General features: G+C 36.5%; 1 protein-coding gene and 1 long non-coding RNA gene across 2 annotated transcripts; one reads left to right on the forward strand and one right to left on the reverse strand.

Moving 5' to 3' along the window:
- Nucleotides 1–4,231: 4,231 nt before the first annotated feature.
- LOC147861720 (uncharacterized) lies at nt 4,232–4,595 on the reverse strand. The gene is made up of 2 exons (XR_015530018.1): nt 4,436–4,595; nt 4,232–4,386 (listed from the first exon to the last, which is right to left on the reverse strand). It is a non-coding gene; the product is annotated as an uncharacterized LOC147861720 (long non-coding RNA).
- On the forward strand, nt 4,385–23,504 carry LOC147861721 (C2 domain-containing protein / GRAM domain-containing protein). Its single transcript, XM_087322263.1, has 18 exons — nt 4,385–4,981; nt 5,071–5,124; nt 6,509–6,606; nt 10,192–10,267; nt 10,428–10,556; nt 10,639–10,685; nt 14,531–14,654; nt 14,745–14,858; nt 16,523–16,552; nt 16,649–16,748; nt 17,583–17,689; nt 18,974–19,129; nt 19,251–19,358; nt 21,630–21,776; nt 21,850–21,903; nt 21,974–22,034; nt 22,257–22,318; nt 22,402–23,504. Exons 1-18 carry the CDS (start codon nt 4,703–4,705, stop codon nt 22,600–22,602), a joined length of 1,947 nt encoding a protein of 648 aa, XP_087178389.1. The 5' UTR covers nt 4,385–4,702; the 3' UTR covers nt 22,603–23,504.
- Nucleotides 23,505–24,439: the final 935 nt, after the last annotated feature.

Raw genomic sequence — 24,439 nt, forward strand, 5'->3', positions numbered from 1 at the left:
CATATCGTCGGAGTATGTATATATTTGCTAAATCTTCCATGAGAAAAGCACTTAATTAAAATGGTTTCATGACTTTTATTATTATTAAAAGCATTTTATACCAGAATCTCCTAGTTTTTGGGTCGAATATGTAAAGGCAAACACACACTAAACATATGTAATGGAAAAGCTCACAACTACATGTATAAAGTTGGTTACTACATAATGTGATCACTTGTCACAAAATTCCTTTATCCAACGTACTAAAGGTAAAGATACATATAAGGGAGTGGTTACAAGTGTTATGCAATTTTTTAGGATACATTTGATACATATCAATTAATTACGAGCAATGTAAGGGAGACAGACGACATTTTATTTTGAGGATGAGAATTATTTATAAAGCTGAAAACGTGGACAAGTATTGGAAAATTGTTGTGACCGAGATGAATGGGATTTAAAAAAATTTCCATCTATTATGACACTATGATTAATAAAATCAAGACCATCTCTCGCTTCAATTTTTAAGTTCACCAATGTTTGTGGTTGAAAACATTGTGTAAAGCAAGTGTGTGGAAGCTCAGAAGGATATAAATAATAGAAAATTCGGAGCGTTGACAATAACACTAATCGATCAATATGTCATGGCTTGCGTGTTGAAAAAACGTATTTCCATTATGCAATAACTAGGGGTTTTTTTCTGCAATGGATAGCATCATCTTTCTACAATGCCACACTTGTTTTATTATTTCCAGGCTCCAGCTATGATATTACATGGATTCACAAAAATGTCTCATATTTGTGCTTTTGGATATTTGCTAAATAAAATTAGAATGTCAATGGACAACCAAGTTATAAGTTTGTCATTCCAATCTCATTGAAATATTTTAAAATGCATGTCTCATGAAATGGTAGGTTGCAAGTCAAATCCTAACATCAATATAGGGTTTGGAATAAAAGACACATAGTGTATTCATACAATGTATATGCAAACCCAAGTGAAGTCATGTATTAGATACACTTAATAAAGACCATATATATTGGTGATACACTTGAACTCTAAAACCTCTTGAATTGTGCACAATATCTAAAGTCTCTAAGATATGATGTATAACAACCCAAGCCTCTTACTAGAGCTTTAGCACCTAACATCATGTCATCAGACAATTTAATTTATGAAAACACAATGCACGATAAAAGATAGGTTAGAATTATTATAAAAGTTATGCTTCTAACTACTTTTACTTTAAAAAGAGATTAAATGTTTTGTTGGCTCAAAGGAACTCTTTAAGATCGTAGAATCCAAAAGAGTCAGTGACAAACATTTATTTGTTGTTAAAGAATTAGGTCAACATTTCTTTTGCTTAGGGTAATGAATGAACACTTTGAATTGCACATAATCACACTTTTAACACACATGCATTGGCAATATGCAACATGAACTTTATTGACTAATCATCTTGATCTTCATCATTTATACGTTTACCCTTTTAAAAATATAAGAATACACCTTATTATTCGAGTGAAAGGTTCTAATTTGTGAACAATCTTCTTATTTCATTTTAAGACAAATATGTTGAAATATATATATTTGATGAAGTTTGATGAAAAGTGTTACAAACACCACAATGGAGGTGGCACAATGCCAACACGTGAGAAGAAGCCTACTCGCTTTCAAGGATTTGCTTTGAAACTAGGATATTTACATGATCGATGATATCTCCAACATGATACACTTGAAGGGTGTGTCCTAGTATAAAGGCTTATGCCTTATGAATGTAGGACCTACTTCACTTACAATTGTCCATATGTGTTGTACATCTTCTTTAATGCTACATAAGTTAAAGCATATCAATGTTTTCAAGTACATACAAAGATAAGATCAATCATTTTGATGAGAGAATGGATCATGACTCATGAGTATAAATTTCCATTCTCGATTTTGTGTTTTTTTATTCGGAATTGAAAATGTTGGATTTATTTATAATATTTTGAAGTAGAAAAAGAAAGAAGCATTGGAGGTTATTGGCAAGCTACTGGATGAGGAGGGCGCATTTGGATGAAACTAGGGCTCCTTGGTTGACATAAGGTAATGCGATCTAGTAGTAATTGGACAAATAAATAAGCCTACTCCGAAAACTATATTTATAAAATTTAACGAGTGCGATAGTTTCTAATTATGCTCCATGTTGTGCATAGTCCAATAAATGGTTTCAGTTAATTCAACTCAAAACACAAAAAGGAGGGTGGCTATATTGAATTACTTCAAGATGGAAAGATAAGATTACAAAAGGGATTTAAACGTGCAAAAAGGTGAGATATATTTCATAACTTCTTGTTTGCTTGTAATACAATCACAGACATCATATATGTCAATATAAATTGAATTGCATGCAAGTGGGGGCACTTGTCCGAGTAATGAATTAAACGACGCATAATAATGACACGATTTGAAGGGATCAAACACAGCCTTTTCATATGGAACATTTCCAATGGAGTTTAGGCACCCATTATGTTTTGGAAGTCTTGGATCGATAGGAGGAGGGAAAATGGGAGATGGGTTTACTCAGGGAAGATGTAGGCGGGGAAGGCTAGAATGGAGAAGCGTGGGCTATATATTTCTTGAGATTGGCAGAATAGAAAACAAGAAAGATTGAACATACTGATCTTTTTTTCTTTATCTTGGTCATTAGAAATCAGATTTGTATTGTATAGAAACCCTTTTTTTTTAATGTTTGGGTGGGGGTTCGAAAAGTCCGGAAAGGTGGTTTGATTGAGGGACATGGTTGCATTCTAGAGATTGGGAGAGTATAAAACAAGAAGATGGAACATACTGATCATTTTAATTTTAATTTATTTGTCTTGGTCACTATTAATCGAGATCTCTGGTGGCTGCATTGGCCGGGACATGATTCCTAGACTTTTGTTTTACATTGTCGGGAACGGGCGGGCGGAGCATCAGTTGGGCGGGGGATTTGATCCATCGATAACCATGGTCCATAACCATAACCGTGGGGCAAGTGCCAAGGATCGTAGTAATAATAATAACAAATAAATAAATAAATAAAATAATAATAATAATAATGATAATATCATCATTTCATCATCATCATCATCATCATCATAAATAATAATAATAATATATATGAATCTATGATAATATGTAATAATAACACACGGTAAAGACAAAAGAACATATGGGGGCTACTACTCCCCAAGAGGTTTTGACTTGGGCTGGCTTTTCTTTCTCTGTGTGTTTATTTGTTTCGTGGAGACGTGAGAAGGAGGAAGAAAGAAAGAAAGAAAGAAAGAAAGAAAAAAAGAAGAAGAATCGCAAAAGGCAATAAAAAGGGCGACCCAAAAAAACCACACACACACACACACACACATAATAAACACATAATAAACACACACGTGCCAGAGATGATGATGATGATGATCTCATCTCTTCTTCGTCTTCTTCTTCTTCTTCTTCTTCTTCAAGCCATCGACACAGACACAGACTGTAGACACAGACACAGTCGACGCCATCAGTTCATGGCTTCCTCTCCTTCGTGACATCTCCCGTTTCCTCTTGCTTTTTTCATGCCACCGCGCCGACAGATTTTATTTCCTTCGTCAAAGCTCCCGTTTCTCTCTCTCTCTCTCTCTCTCTCCCCCCCCCAGATTCTACTTCTTTTGGCCTCCCCAGGAATCTGGAAAGAATCCGACACATCGTGGAAGAATGTCTGAAGCATCTCCATAGCTGACTCAGGCTTCTCCTGTGCGGGTTAGCTTCCCACGCTCACACAAAATCTCCTCCAGATTCTACTGCTTTTTGATGGAAATACATAAATAAATAAATAAATAAACAAATAAATAAATAAACAAATAACGAAGCATTCCGACGAGCAGAGTAGAATGATCTCGCAGTAATTAAGTATGAAATGCGATCAATAACAAAACCAAAAGAATCGACATATCTGGAGTGCCGAGACCTTAATTCGTTTCCAGAACTGTGCTGCCTTTCTTTTTAGGAAGGCTAAAAGAATTCGGCGAGTAAAAGATTCAAATGTTGGTAAGATGGATAGATGACACCAGCCAAACGAATTGACAGAAGAATCTTCATAGCTGAAGTGTCTCCTGTTTCAGTAAAGAAAGGTGAAAGAGCAATTTTGCAGTAACAAGTGTACTAAATGAAGGCTCTCTCTCAGAAGAATCACCATTGCTGAAGTGTCTCCTGTATAGTTTTCCTTTTTCTTGGTCGTGATAGTTTCTTCCGTTTTCTTCTGCTTTTCCTTGAAAGAAGGTGAAGGAGTTCAACTCAGAAGAGAATGGTTCCACAGTAATAAATATACTGATGCAAAGTAGATGGATATATGATAGTCAAAGATAGCTTTCTCGGATGAAGTACCGTTGCTGAAGTGTCTCCTGTGCAGATTAGCGTTCCTCGCTCATAATTTCTTCCAGACTCTACTTCTTTTTGTTAAAAAAGAAGCTGCTTGACACAGAAGAGAACTTCGTCTTCATATTCAGTATCCAAAGAGACATATAGATGATACAATCGAGCTCCTCTCGAAAGAATCACCATAGCTGAAGTCTCTCATGTACAGGTTGCCTTTCAAGCTCATAATATCTTCCAGATCCTACTGATTTTGTCAGCACAGGAGAGAATGTATTCATTTATTAAGTATAGAAAGAGACAGGTGACACAATAAAAAAAACTGTCAGAATAAGAATCTCCATGGCTGAAGGTTCTCCTGTGCAGGTTACTGTTTCAAGATCGCACTCTTGGAATAATGCAAATATGTCTAGTAGTGTGGCGATTCACCATGTTTTGGAGATTCTATTGCCATCTGGTGGGGAAATCCAAGTCTCAGTGGCTGCGGCTGTGTTGGTTGTGGTCTTTTATTGCTTTCTTCATCACCTGAATAGTGGTGGATCTGTCTCCAATCCTTCCGTTTCAGACGTAGATCCTTCACATCCTACTGCTACAGCTACTGTAGCAAATCCATTGGATGGGGTAAGGCTATGTTTTTTTCCTACTTCAATGTCTTGTAGATTTGTGGAGTTTTGATTGGCTTGTACCATGGTTTTCATTCTTTGATTTAGCTGCCTGTAGTGGGAAAGAGTGAGTGGCAGAGCTCCTTCGTTTACTTCATAAAGGTAATGTACGTGCTATTCTTAGCAAGAAATATCTATCTATATATATGTATATACATGTCTGTCTGTATGTATGTATGTACACACATGTTGCATGTGTCTTAAACTATGGCCTGATAAGCTGAATGATGCACCCGTTTCACTTTCTTGACTTCTTGTTTAATCCAAATACATCACTAGCTCAAATTCTTATATATATAAACATCACAGTTCTCTTGCTGAGAGCAGGATTGGTTCACATAGCTCCCAGCTCTTACTGGGTAGCCAAGGGAAGCACCTTCAGCGCTAGGTGATCATTGGCCTTATTTATTGATGACAAAGTTGGCAAGGCTGTGGTCTAGATGGTTGTCTATGTACACGACACTTTTCCATGGCCTAATATCTTGATTGAGATCTGACTTGTGTAGCTCTTAATTGACTTGTAGCATGTGTGATGGAGCTAAAGAAAGCATTGATTGTTCTTTGTTGATGAGCTATGGTGGTTGTATTGCTGTCCATCACAATAACTTTTTTCTATGTCTCCCTTTGAGTCCTAGGAAGAATAGTCATAAACACTGTTGTTCTTTGTATTCCATTACCATGCATAGTGGGCCAAAGCCCTCAGGGTAGCAAGGGGGGGTCTGCTTGGAAATGTCATAGTGAACTTTTGCATATTCATGCCAACCCTGAGGCGAGGTCAGTTTCTATGGTATGTTGCCTCTTATTAAACATTTTTCATACTCTTTTACTTTCATGTCCAAGAAATGACCTATGTTCTGTGCGAATATGACATTAGATGAAACCAGTTTCTTGTTTGTCCTAGAAGATGAGGTTAGATCAAACCTATGCTCTCAGGTTCTTCTAACGTCCTACAAAACGGAAATCAAGTCAACAAAGCTGCAATTAATAACCTCAGTTCAGCCTTTTCTTTTCGTATTTGGTTTGCCTTTTGGCCATGAGGGCGATCCAATCCCCAGTAGCAGGATTCCTGAAAGGTCGTAGTGACCGATAAAGACTGACCCATACTATGGAATATTACGATTCACCATAAAGGATCCAAGGTCAGCTCTGCCTAATGGCCACTAGCTGTGTATGTTCATTATGTGCATGGCACAAACTAATACAAGCAAAAGAAGTGAGCAATTGAAACCAAATCATTAAAGTACATATTGAAGGTTTTTGTATTTGAAAGAGAATATTTACATAATAATTATTGTTGAAGATTAATGTGTATCAAGTCCATCTTGTTACTTTTACCTACTCAAGTTTTTTGAATCAAAACGTAAGAATCATATTTACTTTCTGCATTCATTTTGAATAATAGATTAGCGATAGTTAAAATTTAATTCCTATGTTTTAGCATACTGATGTTTTTTGATATCTTTCACGATTTTTCATGTGTCATCAGCTAGAGCTTCTAGCAGCAAGGAATTTGATTGGTGCCAATTTAAATGGCACATCTGATCCCTATGCTGTTATAACTTGTGGTTCACAAAAACGTTTCAGGTAATATTTGGAATATTTTTCTTCATGTTTGAAAGTAGCACATGTATGGAATATAGTTTCTTAAATAAAATTTCTTTCTAGAATAAAGTAAGATCCATTGTGATTGGATGATGCATTTATATGTTCAGTTCCTTTAGTGCAACAGTTGGTGACAAAATGATCTCCAGTTTCTGACCAAATTGCAACTGTTTTCTACCACCTGCTAACTTAAGATTGAAGTTAATCAGTTATTCACCCATGGCCTAGGTTGCATAGAAGTTTTGTTATGAAAAAGCAGGAAGGATCATTAAAGTATTGGAGATCCCAAACATTAAGCTAGGAAGTGGCAACTGTAGATTGATTTTCCACAACACTTTGTTATTTTTCAACACTCGATAGTGTACCATGCTTGTGCTTCTTATTTTGTGTCAACAAAAATATCCTTTCCTGGCGCAATGGGCGAACTTGGGTATGGATTCTGATATTTATTGTTTTCTTGATTGCCTTGTATCATCCATGATGCAGGTGTGATCTCACGTATCCCACTCTTAGATTGGCTGTATGTCTTCTTCTTCCACTCATCAATCTTCTATCATCTCTATGCATCTTTTGCGTAAGAGTAGCCACTGTATTATGTCTAAGAAGACAATATTCTGCATCCACACTACTTTTCCACATAAGCAAGGAGATCATCAAGAATTGATGTCTAACAATATCATGTATTCCCTCTTTACTATCCTCCATTCTTGCAGCAGAATCCTTTTAAAAAAATTTCCATCTTGCTTCCAGTAAATATGAAAATATTTTACCAAGCAAAATATATTCTATAACCAAGACATGTGATCATATAATCGATATAAAATGACACAAAATATTGGTGTTAATTTAACTTACAGGTGTAGTCTATGATTTTAAGTTCGCATTTCTTGATGCATAGCATTGCACAATCAATTAATTTAAATTTAGAATTTCATCTTTTCGGAGGATGTATGAAGGGAGGGAAGAGTTTAGTGAACTCAAATTAGATAAGAAAGAAAGGTAGAAAGATATACTAATGTATTTTAAGATGCCAAAATGGCCTATAAGACCAAGCAAGAGATTACATCTTAAAATTTTCTGTTGTCTTTGATAACAACAAACCAAAATAAATATAACTAAATTAAAAAGAAGAAAAAGTGACTGAAGAATCTTGTTATCTATGCATGTAAGATTCTTCAGTCATATAGGTTGTAATTTTTTTCTTTGAAAGATCTGTATCGTAGGTCGATCCAGAATGGACAGATCTCTGAAGCGATAGAAGCACCTGCAATGGTGGGTGATAATGCGCTTTATCAATTAATGACAAGGGTGGTGAATCATGGTACACGAGATCGGGGCCAAGATATATTAATGGATTTTAGGAGGCCAAAATGGCCTATGTGACCAAACAAGATATCACATCTTACAATGCTGTGTCATTTTTGAGAACAGAAAACCAAAATAAATAAATAAACTGAACATGAAGTACCAAAGACTCTTGTTAGCTGACCACTTAAGATTCAAAACTTAGGCTAAAACTTCTGCTATCTTTAGGTTTCTAGGATGGGCTGAACCAATATGGAGAGATCTCTGAAGCGAGGGAGCATCTTTGGTGCTGGATGAAGAATGACCTTAATTTGTCGATGACAGGGATGATGGCGCTGTGATCCAAATTTTTGTGGTGTATTTGCACGACACATTGCAATTGCCTGATCTATTGTAACCATTTTTTAGTGTCCTGGTCAAGATCCCACTTGTAGCATGAGGAGTTATGGAGCTAAAGAAAGTCCTGCTGGTTCTTTCTTTAGTGTTCTTCTGATTCCATTCCCTGATACCACAATTGGGAGGTTTATTCTTCCATAGATTTCTGTTTGTATTTCCCTACACGATTTTTAAATGATGTGAAGAGGTTCTGAGCTTGCCTATGACATTGTATTACGTGTGATGTAGTGTGTTTCCATATAAGGCCCGATGATAAATCCATCCTGTGACATATGTAAAATGAGCGTCTTATAATGAGCTATCTTCCTGCCATGAGGTGTTGTGGGGCTGATCCATGTTCATTCATTATCCAATTAATGGTACAAGGTTGGATCACGCTATTCCTTTCCAGGTCGGTCAAGCGTGGACAATACCATTGTATAGTGTTTTTGCAAATCTTTTGGATACCAGTCATTCATTGGAATATGGCCTTGTTCATAATTGGGACCACTCCCATTGCTGCCTGGATTATATCGTGAGCACCAATGCATTGCTACTTATCATGCGGGCTATCATTGATACTAAAGGTTTCTCCAAATCTGTCCAGTTATGTGCCTATGAAGGCTCAGTCCTCAAATTTCCACTCCAAGAGAAAACTGGGGGTTACAAGTGTAACGAAAAACCACAATTGAGTTTGTACTTGGAACAGTATATGTGCACATTGAAGGCTCTATATCCACAAAATGATCAAGCACAGGCAGCCTCCTAAAGGGTGAAGTGAGGTCCTGTGCAGGTTACTTCAAGATATGTAGGATTTTTTGTATGTCACCTTTTCCTCTCCCAAGATAAATTCCAGTTTTGATCTCATTCTCCATGTTTGATTGGTGTTAAACACCATCACTTGGTTTGATCAAGGTTGGTTGAAAAATCTATTGTCTATACAAAAATGACTTTAAATCATTTAGATGTCTTTGTGGTCTCTCTGGAGAGTCAGAGATCAGCACAATGTCATTGGCATATGGTAATATTGATATGGCTACTCCTGTATAGCATGTCCCTGAACCACCCAATCTCACTATGTAATTATATATCCTAGTTGCATATCTATTATCTACTAGAACTCAAAGGGATTCTAGTTTATGCATGGGCTGAGCTCACCATGGTATAATTTCAAGGACTTTCTGGAAATCTATGAACCTTTCATGATCTCTTCCCGAAGGGCTTGAAAACCTGCCTGTCTGGCTGAACAACAGTGTTTTCTTTGTGTTCACTACACTCAATTCTGGCTGTAGGATTTAAGCATATGATCAAGCAAAGTAATGGCCAATCTTGATAGTCCTATAATTGATTGTTATCATGGGATATCTGTTCTTGAAGTTTGGTACTATGGTTTGCTCTGTTTAGCTAGTAGAGGAGCCTTCACGCATAGCTCTGTTAAAGATGTCTGGAAGAAGCAGGACAATGGTGTCACAAGCTAGCATAAAATTCTTGTTTGATATGATCTAGCATAAAATATATTGGGCATATCAACAGCAGTAAGCAGCTGAGTTCATTGCATGAACTCAATTGGAAGATTCATTTTTGACCATTGGTTATAATTTGCAAAGCCATGTGATGAAACGGTCAACCATCAAGAGAGCGTATTATCACAATGCATTTTGAAACGTTTTGACATGGTTTTGAGAGGATGAAGGCTATCAAATTCATCTTCAACGGCTGCAGACAATTGTTTGCACAATTGTGTTTATTTTCTGTTCATATAAAGTATTGTGATTTTGGTGGTATGTATTCTCTGGTTCAAGATGGCAGGTTGAATTTCTTTTTTTGAAAACTTCATTGAGTTTCTCACTTATCTCTTCCTTATGAATTCCATTATTCTGTGTAAAGTTCTTTGGTTCAAGGATCACGGAATCCTATGTGGGGTGAAGAGTTCGACTTCTTTATTGAAGAACTTCCAACCCAGGTAAGTAAACTGTTTCAAATATGGTCTACTCTGATATTCTGCAGTGCACTGGAAAATATCAATTGCTGCTTTTAAAGCATAGATAAAATTTCCGTATATATCATCCTCTCCATAATATCTGTAATAATTTTCACTGCTAATCTGGTTCAATTTTTTCTAGATAACATTAGCAATTTATGACTGGGATATTATACGGAGTAGCACAATACTTGGGTCATTAAAACTTGAAGTAAAGGAAGAAGGACAAACAAATGAGGTTTGGCATCCCTTAGATAGTACATCTGGTCAGGTATTGACATTGGAACATGGATACTAAAATTGTGGATTTAATTTTTTATGTAGTGTTGATGGCATATTCTTGTCAATTTTAGGTTTGCTTGCGGACAAATACAGTAAAATACCCTGCCAGTCTTTCCATGTAAGATACCTTAACTTGCTCTTTTATAGCTTTCTTTATAAACAGGGGAAAATGTCTGTTTGCAAAGATCAATATTCAACCAGGAGATTCCGCTTGATTTTAATAACCTGAAACCAATTGGATACTGATTGAGTATAATTGCATTATAACATATGAGGTTCTTGTGACACCCATAATATTAATAGTTGGAGGAAATATTTTCTAAGAGAATTATGAACTAATCAATTTTGGAACATGTTGGCAACGTTGCAACTGAAATTCTCGTTGTGATATATTGATCTCAAAGTATGTCTATGTTTTCCCAATGTGATTATGTGAAGATGACATGTAGAAATGTTTCTCTGGCTCTAGGAGAATTCTGATGCGAGAGGGGACTTATAATGTAGTATGCAATGCCATCATAAAGTTCCTCATGCACCCGAGTTGGACTTTTTTATCAATCTAATTGAATAACCTATGGAAAGTTACTTTGTCAGAATCATATTTTTGTTGTATTTCAATATATCAATCTGCGTGTGTGATCTAGTAAATATCCGTTGAGCAAAATCACAATCCAAAATATAATGTTTTCTGTGGCTTCTAAGTTATGCCATAGAACTGGTACAAGTGGTGAACCTTTTTTTGCTTGCACTAAGCAAACTGTCAATGGCCAAGGGTGTATATAATTTTTATTGTTCACGAAGAGGCCAAATTTGACCTATGGGACCAAATCAACATATAATCTTGTATGTGACTCCTTCCTTAGAAGGGGTATTACTACTTCTTTGTAAAAACTTTCTATGCGAAAATAATGCATGCATGCATGTGCTCATCCTTCTTGGTGGACATTGGAGTATGGCATTTAATTATTGTGCCTGTCTATAAGTCATCATTATCGTGAATTTCCTTAGTGAGCATGTAAGAATTAAGTGATATTCATCCTTTGCTAGGTTTGCATTGCATACCTTGCATATAGTTTCATACTTGGGCGATGATGCCGTGATGTCACCTCAACACCTAGCTTGTGTGAGTGAGTTTAAGCAAGTGTTAAGGCTCTTCGAGCCAAGGCTCATGGTGGTACGAAGATACAGTTTGATACATTCTGGCATTTTTACCTTGTATTGTGCCAACATTGAGGGTTAGCATTTCAAATGTAATATTCCAGTTTTGACATTTTAGCATCTTGTCACTTCATCCTTAATGCCTGTAATAATCTATCCTTGATGATCATATGCTTTATAGCATCAGCTGAGAGCTCCAATAGATTTTTTACTCCCCATATTTTCAACCATTTGATAATGTCAAGCCCAGCCAGATGAGGGGATTTCATTCCATGCACTAAGTGAGATAGTTAGTGCCAACCTACAGTGCACACTGCCACTCCATATAGCAACATTTGGACCACCATAGTATTGAAGATGAGAAAGGTGATAATCCATGGGTTGTGATTGTTACATAATACATATCCGTGAGCATGAATAATTAAAGCTTCTCCGGAATATAGAGTCTAACTCTATTTATGTGACAGTAGTCGAGAATCGTGAAATTTATTGTGATTGACATCATGAGCTATGTCAGAAAGAAAGAAAGAAATATTAACGTCTTTTAAGAGGCCAAAATGGTCTATAAAAGACCAAACAAGAGATTACATCTTAAGTGTTGTCTCATCTTTGAGAACAACAAATCAAAATAAATAAATATTACTAAGTAAAAATAAAAGTAAATAAAATAAAAAGAGACTAAAGAATCTTGTTATCGGCACATTTAAGATTCTCAAGTTAGATATATTGTAATTTTTGTCTTTGAAGATCTCTAGCAAAGGTTGATCCAGAATGGAGAGGTCTCCAAAGTGAGGGAAGCACTTGCAATGGCGGGAGATAATGGCCTTAATCTGTTGATGAAAAGGGTGGTGAGATCGTGGTCCATGGGGCTGGGGCCTACGTGCACAAAAAATTGCTATTGCCCAATTTGTTGTAACCCCTTTGTTATGTCTTGGTTGGGAGCCCATTTGTGTATCCCTTGATTGACTTGTTGCGGACACAATTGACCAATTCTTTCTTCTAGAAGTATTCGTGCATATCTGCCTACCTCAATCTCTAACTGATGCGATGAAGTTCACAGCTGCCCAATCACACTACGCAGCGCATAGGATAAATGTATGTCCATATAAGGTGGCCTGACAATGAATCCATCCTCCGATGTGTGTAAAAAGTGTCTTGTTGTGGGCCATCTTCGTACCTAGTGATATTTTGGAGGTGATCCTTATGTTGTTTTCCAAGTTAATAATATCAGTTCACTCTATTCTTTTCCACTTTGGTCATGTTTAGAAAGAAAGAAAAGAAAGAAAAATATATTAACGTCTTTTAAGAGCCCAAAATGGCCTATAAGACCAAATAAGGGATTACATCTTAAGTGTTGTCTCGTCTTTGAGAACAAATCAAAATAAAATATATATTACACAATAAATATAAACGTAAATAAGATGAAAAGAAAAGAAACGAGGGAATCTGGTTTTTGGCACATGTGAGATCTCAAGTTAGGTATATTGTAGCTTTTGTCTTCCAAAGATCTCTAGTGTAGGTCGATCCAGAATGGAAATGTCTCTGAAGTGAGGGAAGCACCTACGATGGCGGGAGATAATGGCTTTTATTTGTCGAGGGTGTCGAGGTTGTGGTCCATGGGGCCGGGGCCTACGTGCACGGCAAATTGCTATTGCCCGATCAATTGTAACCCCTTTATTATGTCCTGGTCTGTAACCCATTTGTGTATCCCGTGATTGACTTGTAGCATTAGGAGTGATGGGGCTAAAGAAAGTTGTGATTGTCCTTTGTGGATGAGCTTGTGTGGTTGTACTCTTCAACAACATTTCCCAATGTCTCTTGAGCTCTAGCTGTGGGCCATCTTTGTACCAAGTGGTATTTTGGGGCTGATCCATGTTATCTTGTTTTCCAAGTTAATAATATCAGTTCGGATCACTCTGTTCTTTTCCACTTCGGTCATATTTAGATGGGGACAGTCCAAGCTATATTGGAAGGGGGGTAGTGCATTTATACTCATGCCATGTAACTCGAACCATTGCTGCATTTCACCATACCAACAATGAGTGTCTCCATTTTCAGCCAGTTGTCTTGATGACATAAGTGCCAACCTTGGGTACCTTCGTTTAGGGAGCTCCCACAGACATTGGATAAATGTCACTGATCGGGACAATGCCTCGGTTATTATAGATGTTGCTCCCATCTCTGCCCGGATTATATCATGGGGCACCGATGCTTTGCTCCTTATCATGCGAGCAATCATTGACACTAAAGGTCTCTCTAAATCTTTCCAATGATTTGCCTTGTTAAGACTCGGTCCCCATGTTTCTACTCCATAGAGAAGAGTTGGTGTCACAAGTGTATCAAATAACCATAGCTTAGTCCATGGCTCTTGGAACTGCAAATGTGCACATTGTCTCTCAAGCGCACCAAGGGTTGCATATCCACGAGAAAATTGGGCACAAGCAGCTTTCTGTAAAGAGAAAGAAAGAAAGATATATTAACCTCTTTTAATGATTATATATACGCTTGATGGTTTCCTTTTTGGTACGCATATTCATGATTGTTAGGTACTTTGGCATTTTATGATAGGTCTGCATTGTTACCATGTCTTCTACTCTTTTTTGTTTCAAAATGTTAAAAATAAAATATCAAAATTTATTGTTTCTCCAGCAAAGACTAACTTAACAGCGGGGATTGAAATATGGTTCTACCAAATTTCCAATTTCACACCAACTTATGTCTTCTTGAGGGTTACTGTTGTCGTGATGTCAGTCTGTATCTAACGTATGTGATTGCAGTCTGTCCATTTTGGTTTAATAACTGCAGAAATTTGAATGGATTTGCTGGAGCTATTGCGCGCCGAAGATTGTCTATTGATAAACCAGTGGCAACTGAGGTGCGAACAAAACCAGGGGCATTGCAGACTATATTTAATCTACCACCCGATGAGGTTCACAGAAATGACCATATAAACCATTGTTTTATGGCATCTATGACGTGTGAATGTCAATAGTTATTAAATGTGTTGTACTTTTTCCAGATTATAGAGAGCTATTCCTGTGCTATGGAGAGGTCATTTTTGTATCAAGGCCGTATGTATGTCTCTGCATCGAATATTTGCTTCCACTCAAATGTTTTTGCCAAACAATTGAAGGTAGTGCTGCAAACCTCTTTTCTTTTTCTGAAGATGCTTTTAAGCAAAGAACAAAATGAACATTTAAAAGATTCTACAAGATTAAGGTCCGAAGGGCAGATAATGTAGGTTTTTATCTCAGAAGGGGCCACAATAGATTGGGAAATAGCAATGTGTCATGGGCAAAGGCTAGGACAATCCGAACCATGGCCCTGCCAACCTTGCCATCGACAAAGGAAGGCCATTATCACCCAAAATCAAAGCTGTTTCCATTGTTTTGGAGTTATCTCCATATTGGAGCAGCCGCCCATGCTGGAGATTTAAAGAGGGCAGAACTTTCAGTCTATCTAACTTCTGAATCTTAAGTGCTTAGCTAACCAGATTCTTTGTATGCTATGTTCTGGTTTTTTCTCAAAAGTGAGACAACATTTTAAAGATTTAATCACTTGTCTTATTTTATAGCCCATTTTGGCCTCTTAAAAGATGTTATATCTTTGAACTCAAGAGATATTGAAAGAATTCATTGAAAGACAAGAATACAACCACCATATCCCATCAATAAACATTTCTTTCTTTAGCTCCAGTACTGATCTAAAAGTCAACCAAGAACAACACAAAGGGGGTCTTGACTAGGACACTCAAAATTAGATAATGAAAGAACATGGATCAGTCACGCAATATTTCTCGGTAGAAAGATGGGTCACTATTCACTATAAGGCTCTCTTTTAACAATCTGTTCGTCTTTCTGATTGATATCATATTTATAAAGCTACCAGGAGCTGAATTTTCATCCAGGAATAAACAACCTTCTCTCAGCACCGATGTCATCCCAAAATATCGTAACAAGGTTCATCTTTACTGGAAATATTCTCCTTACAGGCTTTGTAGTGTACATCATGATCGTCACGTCACTTCCATTCACTAAACCTATGCTACCTATGGTGGCCACTGCATCCCAACAGTTTTCTGTGCTGTATAATCATCCTTCAGAATTATGATAACCTCATTTGTTGTTGTACCTTCATTTTGCTTTTTTTGCATTATCCTTCCCTTTTTTAACAGAAACATTCTCTTTTACCACAGTTCCTTGTCCTGCCTTTTTTTACAACTCTGTTCTCCTGCCCTTATTTTTGGAATCCTCTGGCTCTCCCTGCCCTATGCAAACAAGTCTCAAGTCTACCAATGCCTGTATTTTTAATGCAACAATTTTTCTTTGGAATGAGGTGTGTCCAGTATCAATGAAATACAGATCGCTTTCTGTTGCTTCAGTAAGATATTTTTGTGGATAAAAGATGGTAATAAACATCTGACCCAATGGAATTACTAGTATCATTCGTAGGTAAATGAAATAGTACTTTCGAGAAGCAAAGGTTGTGAACATCGGTACTGTACCTTAAGTTGGGAATTGAATTGCCCGCATCTATATTCTTAATAAGAGAATGGCTGGTGAACTGGTGGAATCTAAGGATGGTACAGTAGGAATTGCTCCTGACGTTGGGTGTGTACAGATGGGTGATGGTTTAACTAGACCAGAGAGAAGTTTCATGAAGGCAAAGGGAAAATATTCCCAACACCAGCCATGAAAGAATAAATGTCTTTCTCGAGTCTATATTTTTGTTCCTTAATGGGGTTAATAAATCTTTGCTTTGACCTAACACTGATGTGTTTTGTATGGTCTTGGTAAGGTGGTGCTTCCATTTGAAGATGTCGAAGAGGTAAAGTGCACAGAAAAAAATATTTTAAATTTTATTTTTTAAGATTTTGCTTGAATAATTACATTTTGAGTTAGGAATCGAAAACTTCATTTACAGATTAAAAGAAGTCAACATGCATTTATAAATCCAGCCATTACAATTATTTTGAGGTCAGGATCCGGTGGGCATGGCGTGCCTCCGCTTGCAAGTCCAGATGGTAAGTTCGTCTTATGCTTGACAAAGTTGATGTCAGCCTTACATCTGAATTCAGTGTTGATTTGTGTCTCATGGAATAGAGAATGAACAGTAAAAGACATACTGTGAAATTGCTACGTTTAAAATCCAAATCTACATATGATATATGCACATACATGCATTCAGCCAGATGCAAAATGAGCATCGATCAATCATACAAATAATAAAAAAGGAACTTACAAACCTGAAATGAAAGACAAGAATAATGACTTTCTATACCATACATGGAAAAGAAGATAGAGTGGGATATATTCCTTAATTAAAATTTTGGAAGGTAATGCAAGTCCATACATTTTGTGTTGAATTAAAGCAACAGTGTGTCTAAGATTGTCCATCACATTGTTTGGAAGGTGAGGTCTCTGCAATCACTGATGTCTGTTGTTTACTTTTTGACACATTTGAAGATTGAAGGGACTCCTTTTGGAGCTAGTTGCCTTTCTGTAATATGTACAGATCTTCTGTCACTAATCCAGGCTTGGGTGTGGATGCTCTGGATCCATCATATTCATTGCATCCCTCTCCTTGTCTCGTTTTGGAGGGATCTTGGATCTTGATTTACTATCTCCATAATTGTCATGTGACCTATATTACTAGTGGAATTAAGACAATTCTCATTAAAGAGTTCACACAAGTATAATACCTTGGAACATAGGGATGGTATATTATAAGGTCAATATTAATAAGGCATGCTTCCAAAATCATTTTAATTTCTAGGGTTAAGAGCCCACAATCGAGAAAGGCCAGTGTAATATTATATATTATAATGTATGTTGGATACCTATGGTTTTCAATGCAGGTCGTGCAAAGTACAAATTCGCATCATTCTGGAACAGAAATCATGCCTTACGAGGACTACAACGGGCAAACAAAAAGTTTGGAGATCTTCAAGAGCAAATAAAAAAGGCAAGGAAATTGAGTTGTAGATTTTGTGATCACTGTGGTTTAATCTTTGGAAATTCCTTGCATGCAAGTACCTGAGGACTTATTTGATGCAACTGTGATTACATCTCTGTATTATTCTTAAATATAGATATGTAACATTGACCCATCTGAAGTCTTTTAATCTATTCAATGAAACATCTATTGAGTTGGATTTGTCTAAGCCATGGACCTAAAAAAAACGCTTGATGTCCAGGTGCATGTGTTTGTTGCCTTGACTTTTGTTTCGAGTCCTAAAACCTCTGATGGGTGACCTGTCAGCTATGAAAGAGAGTATTAGACAGTCAAACTTTTCTAATTTAGGACTTCAAAAAGAAAATTCCAATTATAACCGTCCCATCATGTTTTTAGGAGTCAAGATGAAATAGTTGTAAGGTCTGGCATGTCATAGAATACAATTAATTCACACCAGAAAGAAAGAAGGAAGAAAGATATATTAACATCTTTTAAGAAGCCAAAATGGGCAATAAAACAAAACAAGAGATTACATCTTAAGTGTTGTCTCGTCTTTGAGAACAACAAATCAAAATAAATAAATGTTAGTAAGTAAAAATAAAAGTAAATAAGATAAAAAGAGACTAAAGAATCTTGTTATCGGCACATTTAAGTTCTCAAGTTAAAGATATATTGTAAATTTTGTCTTCGAAGATATCTAGCATACGTCGATCCAGAATGGAGAGGTCTCCAAATCGAGGGAAGCACCTGTGATGGTGGGAGATAATGCCCTTTATCTGTCGATGACAAGGGTGGCCAGAGACATCCTGATCTGTTGCCCTGATTATCATTTATCATCTACAACATATCCGGTTTCAATCGTCATCTGTAAATAGATTAGCGTCATCTTCTATTTAGAGAGATGCTGGTTAGATGTCTTAAAACCCATTCTTCATTCTTGTGGTTGAGCCACACCCCAATCTTCTTGTTGTTGAGAAGGTACACTTTGGAAGGGGGTAAACTTTGGTTACAATAGTTTGTGTTTGAAACAGTAATTGTTTTTCACATATTATGCTGGGCCTGTTGTATTTTATGCCAACAGGGCCTTTATTTGACCAAACAGATTTTCTTGGAGATTTCAGGTTATATATTCAAGTGGTTCTTTTTCTAGTACATATTTTCTAGCATTAGGGAACTTACAACTTCTCTGCTAGGTTTTTCATTTTAAATCAAGTTTCTATTAACAGATTTCAGTGTTTTATATCACTTGTTTGAATACAACATTGTGGCTTATTAGGCGTATCTTCTTTGTAGGAAAGAAAACAATCGGACCTCAGAGCTCATAGTAGTTCATGCAATGAGAATGGAACTGTTTTGGAAACGTTGAATGCAGCCTATGAATTGTCAAATACTGATGGAGAGAAAGGGCAACCATTCATCAAAGATGATGTCTTGGTTGAGATTTTGAAGGTGATGCTTTGGCATTTTCACTCATGCATAAGAAATATATTCCAAAAGCATCAATTTCAATTAGTACTAAGCTACATTATTATATTACTGATGATGCATATGTATATTTTGCACGTCACAGGATATATCACTACCATGTACAGCCGAGGAATTCTTCAAATGTTTCCTAAGTGACGGATCAAAATTTACTGCACAATATCGTGCCGAGCGTGGGGATTATGATTTGAAGGTTTGTATTATAAAGTTACAATGAAATTGGATTTTGAAGATTAATTATATATAGTTTTTAACACTACTACTGTTTGAAGTGATAAATAAATTATAGATTATGTTTTGGGTAGTCTAAAATCTGTGGAACATAGGCCATAGCTCATAGTCGAATTCTTCTTGGGAGATGAGAGGGGAAGCATGCACAATCCTACATATATCTAGGAGTAACATTCACAGGAGGCTACCTGTGCTTGACTTTTCTTGTGGATTTGGAGCCTTGATACCCGTAAAAGATGCATGTATTCAGTTCCAAGAATCACAAACTAAAATGTATTTGGGGACTGACCCCTTATAGGGCGTGTAAGTGGACAAATTCTGAGAGATCTTTAGTCTTGATGATCTCCTGCATGATAATGAGTCAAGCATTGGTGCTCCATGATATACTGGCCGAGTCATTACAAAACATTTGGTGAACATGGAGATAATTATTGTGGGTATGCTGAAATGCAAGAATGATTCTGTTCACATGGCATTCCCAAATCCAATATAGCTTGGATTGGCCATGTCTGGACATGACTGAAGTGGAAAAAAACAGATTGACTTTAGTCAATATAGTGGAATTTGATAATGAAAGAAGATAGATGAGCTCCACAACAGCTCTTGGTAGAAAGATTGTTCACTTCAAGGTTCTCTTTTACACACGGTGTAAGATGGATTTATTATGAAGCCTTCTTATATTGATACACATCTATCTTATGCAGTCCATAGTGTGATTGTGTAGCTTAGGATCTCTTCACATCAGTTCGAAATTGAGATAGGAAGATATGCACACAATCAAAGGAAGAATGTGCAGCCCATGTTGTAGATGATATAAAGGCAGAAGTTTTAGTCCATTTAAGATCAGAATGCTGAAGGCTTACCTTATGAGATTCTTTAAAATCTTGGCCAGGTCTACGGCTTTAGCTATATATACTTTCATTTGTTGTTGTCCAAGAAAAGAGAGACAGTAAAATAAACAGAACATAAGTTTTAGTTGCAGTGGCACGAGATACCTGCTTTTCTCTTAGAGCTACCATTTTTTTATGTTGCCAGTTGTATTGACAGATAATGAAGGTTGGTGACAGTTACATTCTCATTTTTGTGGTAATTATGTTGTGTTATTCAATAGTACTAAGATACAAAATCAAATCACCACTACCAATGCATAAGACACTGCGCAAGGATGCAATTATCACACTGGGGTGCTGATATGTAATATGTAGTGCACCACCAGATAACAAACAGACTTTCTTGGGTGCCAAAAGCCCAGGAATATGCAAAGAGAAGAACTGCCAGAATAATGAACCATATTCTGAGATGACTGTGCAAAAGAAACACATCCAAGGAGAACGTGAGTTTAAGGAAATTGGATTCTCATAATCAACTGAAATTTTGGGGTCATGATCATGAACAATATGGTTATGAAGACCATGAAATTTCTAGACATGCTAAAATAGACCTGTGGGATAAATATCCATCAATTTCTGATGGCATACCTTGCCAATGAAATTTGAAATGGACAAGTGTTTGACAAGAAGAAACTCTTAGTTAAGATCTTTACTATTTACTATGACTTTCTTCTGCATCTGTGATTATACCTTCATGTTTGGTGAAACTCGATGTGGTAGGAATGGGTTGCCATTCATATTCTCTTTGATGAAGACAATTCCTTAATATGTTGGGTCACCATAACATATGCATATTTATTAGGACATATGTTGTTATGTTGAACAAAGGGTGTTGCGAATCATGTACATGAATCTCTAAGGGATCACTATGCGTGCATAGGAACATTGCTAGATGTGTGATGTCCTAAAGGAGCATTAGAACTAGATATATGTCATTTGCCTAAGGCCGTCCTTTATTGAGTTGTTTCTCATGCTGGGAAAATTCCTTGGATGTGGATTTTGTTCGAGAATTTTCTGGTAGACTGATTGGTTCATATGTTGGAAATAATGATTAATGCTGTTACTTGTAATCTAGATGCACAAGCGTCTCGAAGCTGTTGGAATTTAGAGTCTGAAGACCTTGTTCTTTTTGTTTTTTGGTTTAATATATGAATGTTTGGGCAGTGGGGTACTCTGGTGAATTCATGTTTATGGGATAATCCAAGGTGCTGTTCTGACCTTATGTGTGGGAGTTGTTACCTAGCTAAATATTGTGATGGGTAGATTGGTTTTCAGAGATCTGTTTTGTATTTTCTCAAATAACATCCAATTAATGGATTGTATGCCTGTTTCGTAAAATTCAGGTTGAACAATGGCATACTGCAGATCAGTACAGTGGACTACTTCGTAAAATTTCTCTGAGATCCCTCTGTTCAAATCCAATGTGCCCACCAGATACTGCTCTTACAGAGCTCCAGCATGCAGTTTTCTTGAACAGACGAAAAACCTTGGTGAGCAGAGTCTCCATTACTTAATTGGAGTGAACTATGACCATAAAATAACTTATCTATTTGTATACTATAGATTCTTGAAACAGTTCAACAAGCTCATGATGTTCCATTCGGATCATATTTTGAGGTATGCAAGCACCTCAAAAAAACTTAATGTCTGGTTCTACTCTTCTTAATAGCACTCCATTCTCAAACAGATTCATGGAAAATGGACTTTCAACACAGTAGCTGACACATGTAAACTGGACGTGAGAGTAGGTAAGTGCATATGCATTTGTGATCGGCTTATCTTTCTAGCATAGAACCTGGGAAAGCTCAAGATTTGAATAAACTATAAGCACCTCTCTCAATCCGATAGTACATTTTAGGAAACCTGTTGTACATAGCGCTAGCAAGAGTTCTGATAATTCCTTTTTTATTTCGTGTTTCACTGTTTACCTCTGCTAATACAAGAGTAACTGACTTGACTTGTGGGAGCAGGAACACACTTCAATAAATGGTTACCCATGCAGGCAAAAATAAAAGCGGGGGCTATTGTTGAGGTGGGTAGTTTTCCCATTCAGATTGCTAATGGAAATCTACAGGACTAGAGAGTAATACTAATCAATATACACGGTTGCTACAGTGCAAAAATGATGCAGAGCTAATCATTAGGGTTGCAAAAGAAGAGCTGCTGAAGAGGTGTGAGAACACTAGTAATTGTACTTTGGTGCAATCAAATGATAGAAGTGAAAGCCAGCAGACTGAAAAGAAAAACCAGAATTCTTGCCTGGAGACATCCGCATCTGTATCATCATCAGCAGCAGGGGACACAAATAAGAATTAAACGGAATGAAACCATAGAGGACTTTATGGGCTCCTGTTGATGCGAAGTTCTCTCCATGTATTGTCTTTTTGTAACTAAATCATAGAGAATATGGGCATATTTTCACATAGAATTCTCTCCATATATTTTTTTAATACAAAAACTGTGAATATCACCTACTGCTATTTTGACTACTGGCGGTATTATTATCTGGAATTTATTAATAACATAAAACATATGTTATATTGTAAATCAAATCTATTATTCTGTATGTATGAGATATTCTCTTCCCTTCTTTCTGCTTCATTCAGGTACCTTCCCCCATGTCTGATTGGGCTTCATGTAATTCCAGTCATGAAGTTTAAAACCATCTTCCCATCACAACCAACAAAGATTTGGCCAACTCATCTTCAAAGAATCAGAAACGACAGTGATTTGGAGGAATTAGCTTTGGATTTCAGAGAAAGACATCGTCATGAAAGACACTGATAAAATTTCCAATCAGCATTTGATTGTTGGGAAGCGATACTAGGTCATAAATACGTTTTTCATGACTGGATTTGCTTCGCTGGAAAGAGTTTTGTTATTTCTTATGGATATTGGAAAACTTTATTGTGATGAAGACTATCACAGCTTTCACGAATCTAATAGCTTTTGTATTTAGTGGGTATCATATTGCATTTAGTTGCAAGTATAAGCTCACGATTGGTATTAGCAAGAAGCATTTAGTTATGTGCAGTTGGATGGAACTCTCAAATAAGAAAAGATAAATGGAGAATCAATTATCAAGCTGGATGATATGACAATGAGGGTAACGAGAATTGTATGGTTTGGATGTGTACAATCTATTGTAACAAAAGAGTTTTCAATAATTTGTATTGTCGATCCACCTTATCGTCAAGTATATTTTGATTTTGAAGCTCGTATTACTTTGATACAAATGCTTCGATTTGGAAATTCAATGGGACATGTTTTTACAAGAATATGATCAGTCAAAAAAGGATATTAAATTCCATCGGTGGCTTCCAAGTTTATTAATTCAAAATTATGAGGTGTCCAATCTGGTTTAGTCAAAAGATTTTGAAAATATGGAATCAGAAATTGTTCTTTATAATGTTAAGGACTTATTAGTTTTGATCCTTGTGGTATACGAAGGTTATATGTATCCTCTCATGGGCATTGGTCTTTGATCAACTATGAACAAAATGATAAATGAAGAATTATGTTTAATTTTAATTACTAAGGTTATAGGTGATGAAAAGGAGGAGAAATAAAGCTTTATGACTATCTTTTAATAGGCCTAAATGACCTATAAGAGATAGTTTCTAGTATCGTCTTCAAAGGTTGAATATGACTTATGAGACCAAAAATATTACCAATGAGTGGCGACTCTCAATGTTCAAAACTTTATTGATGATTGTTGTAATAGAGAGCGCACATTGTCATTGTGAGAGGAATTCATGAAAGGATTGGGTTTTGTCGAAGATGTGCTGGAAGCATGGTAGAGTATGATAAAAAAAAAGAGCATTGTATCAAAGTGTGACACTTAGAGCCTCACTTGTTTAGGATAAAGTATGCATAGTCAACCACTCTCATCACTTGTGCCCCAACCCCTAGCTCACATCACAATTATGGAAGCAATGGTTTGTAGGGCAGACAATAGGATGGGCTCTAGCATGTATCAATGTGTATGGTTCCCCATTTAATGAAGAATATGGTTTTGTAGTTAGGTGTAATATGTGTAGTACAATGTGTGAAGTGTGAGCCTCTACATTTGTCTCATGTCATGATTCATTGGTGTTGCAAAAAGGCCTCATTTGCAGAGGAATCTATTGATGCATCATGAAGCGTGTAGCAT

The sequence above is a fragment of the Azolla caroliniana genome, unplaced genomic scaffold, assembly GCF_043228905.1.
Source record: "Azolla caroliniana isolate FFs.n. ecotype wild unplaced genomic scaffold, voAzoCaro1.0.p SCAF_7, whole genome shotgun sequence".
NCBI lineage: Eukaryota > Viridiplantae > Streptophyta > Polypodiopsida > Salviniales > Salviniaceae > Azolla > Azolla caroliniana.

Excerpts from the sequence above, each read along its gene's own strand:
- LOC147861721 (XM_087322263.1), top strand. The coding sequence starts at position 4,703 with ATGGCTGAAGGTTCTCCTGTGCAGGTTACTGTTTCAAGATCGCACTCT. Across the intron at positions 4,982-5,070 it reads TAGCAAATCCATTGGATGGG|CTGCCTGTAGTGGGAAAGAG; the intron begins GTAAGGCTATGT and ends TCTTTGATTTAG. Across the intron at positions 6,607-10,191 it reads GGTTCACAAAAACGTTTCAG|TTCTTTGGTTCAAGGATCAC; the intron begins GTAATATTTGGA and ends TTCTGTGTAAAG.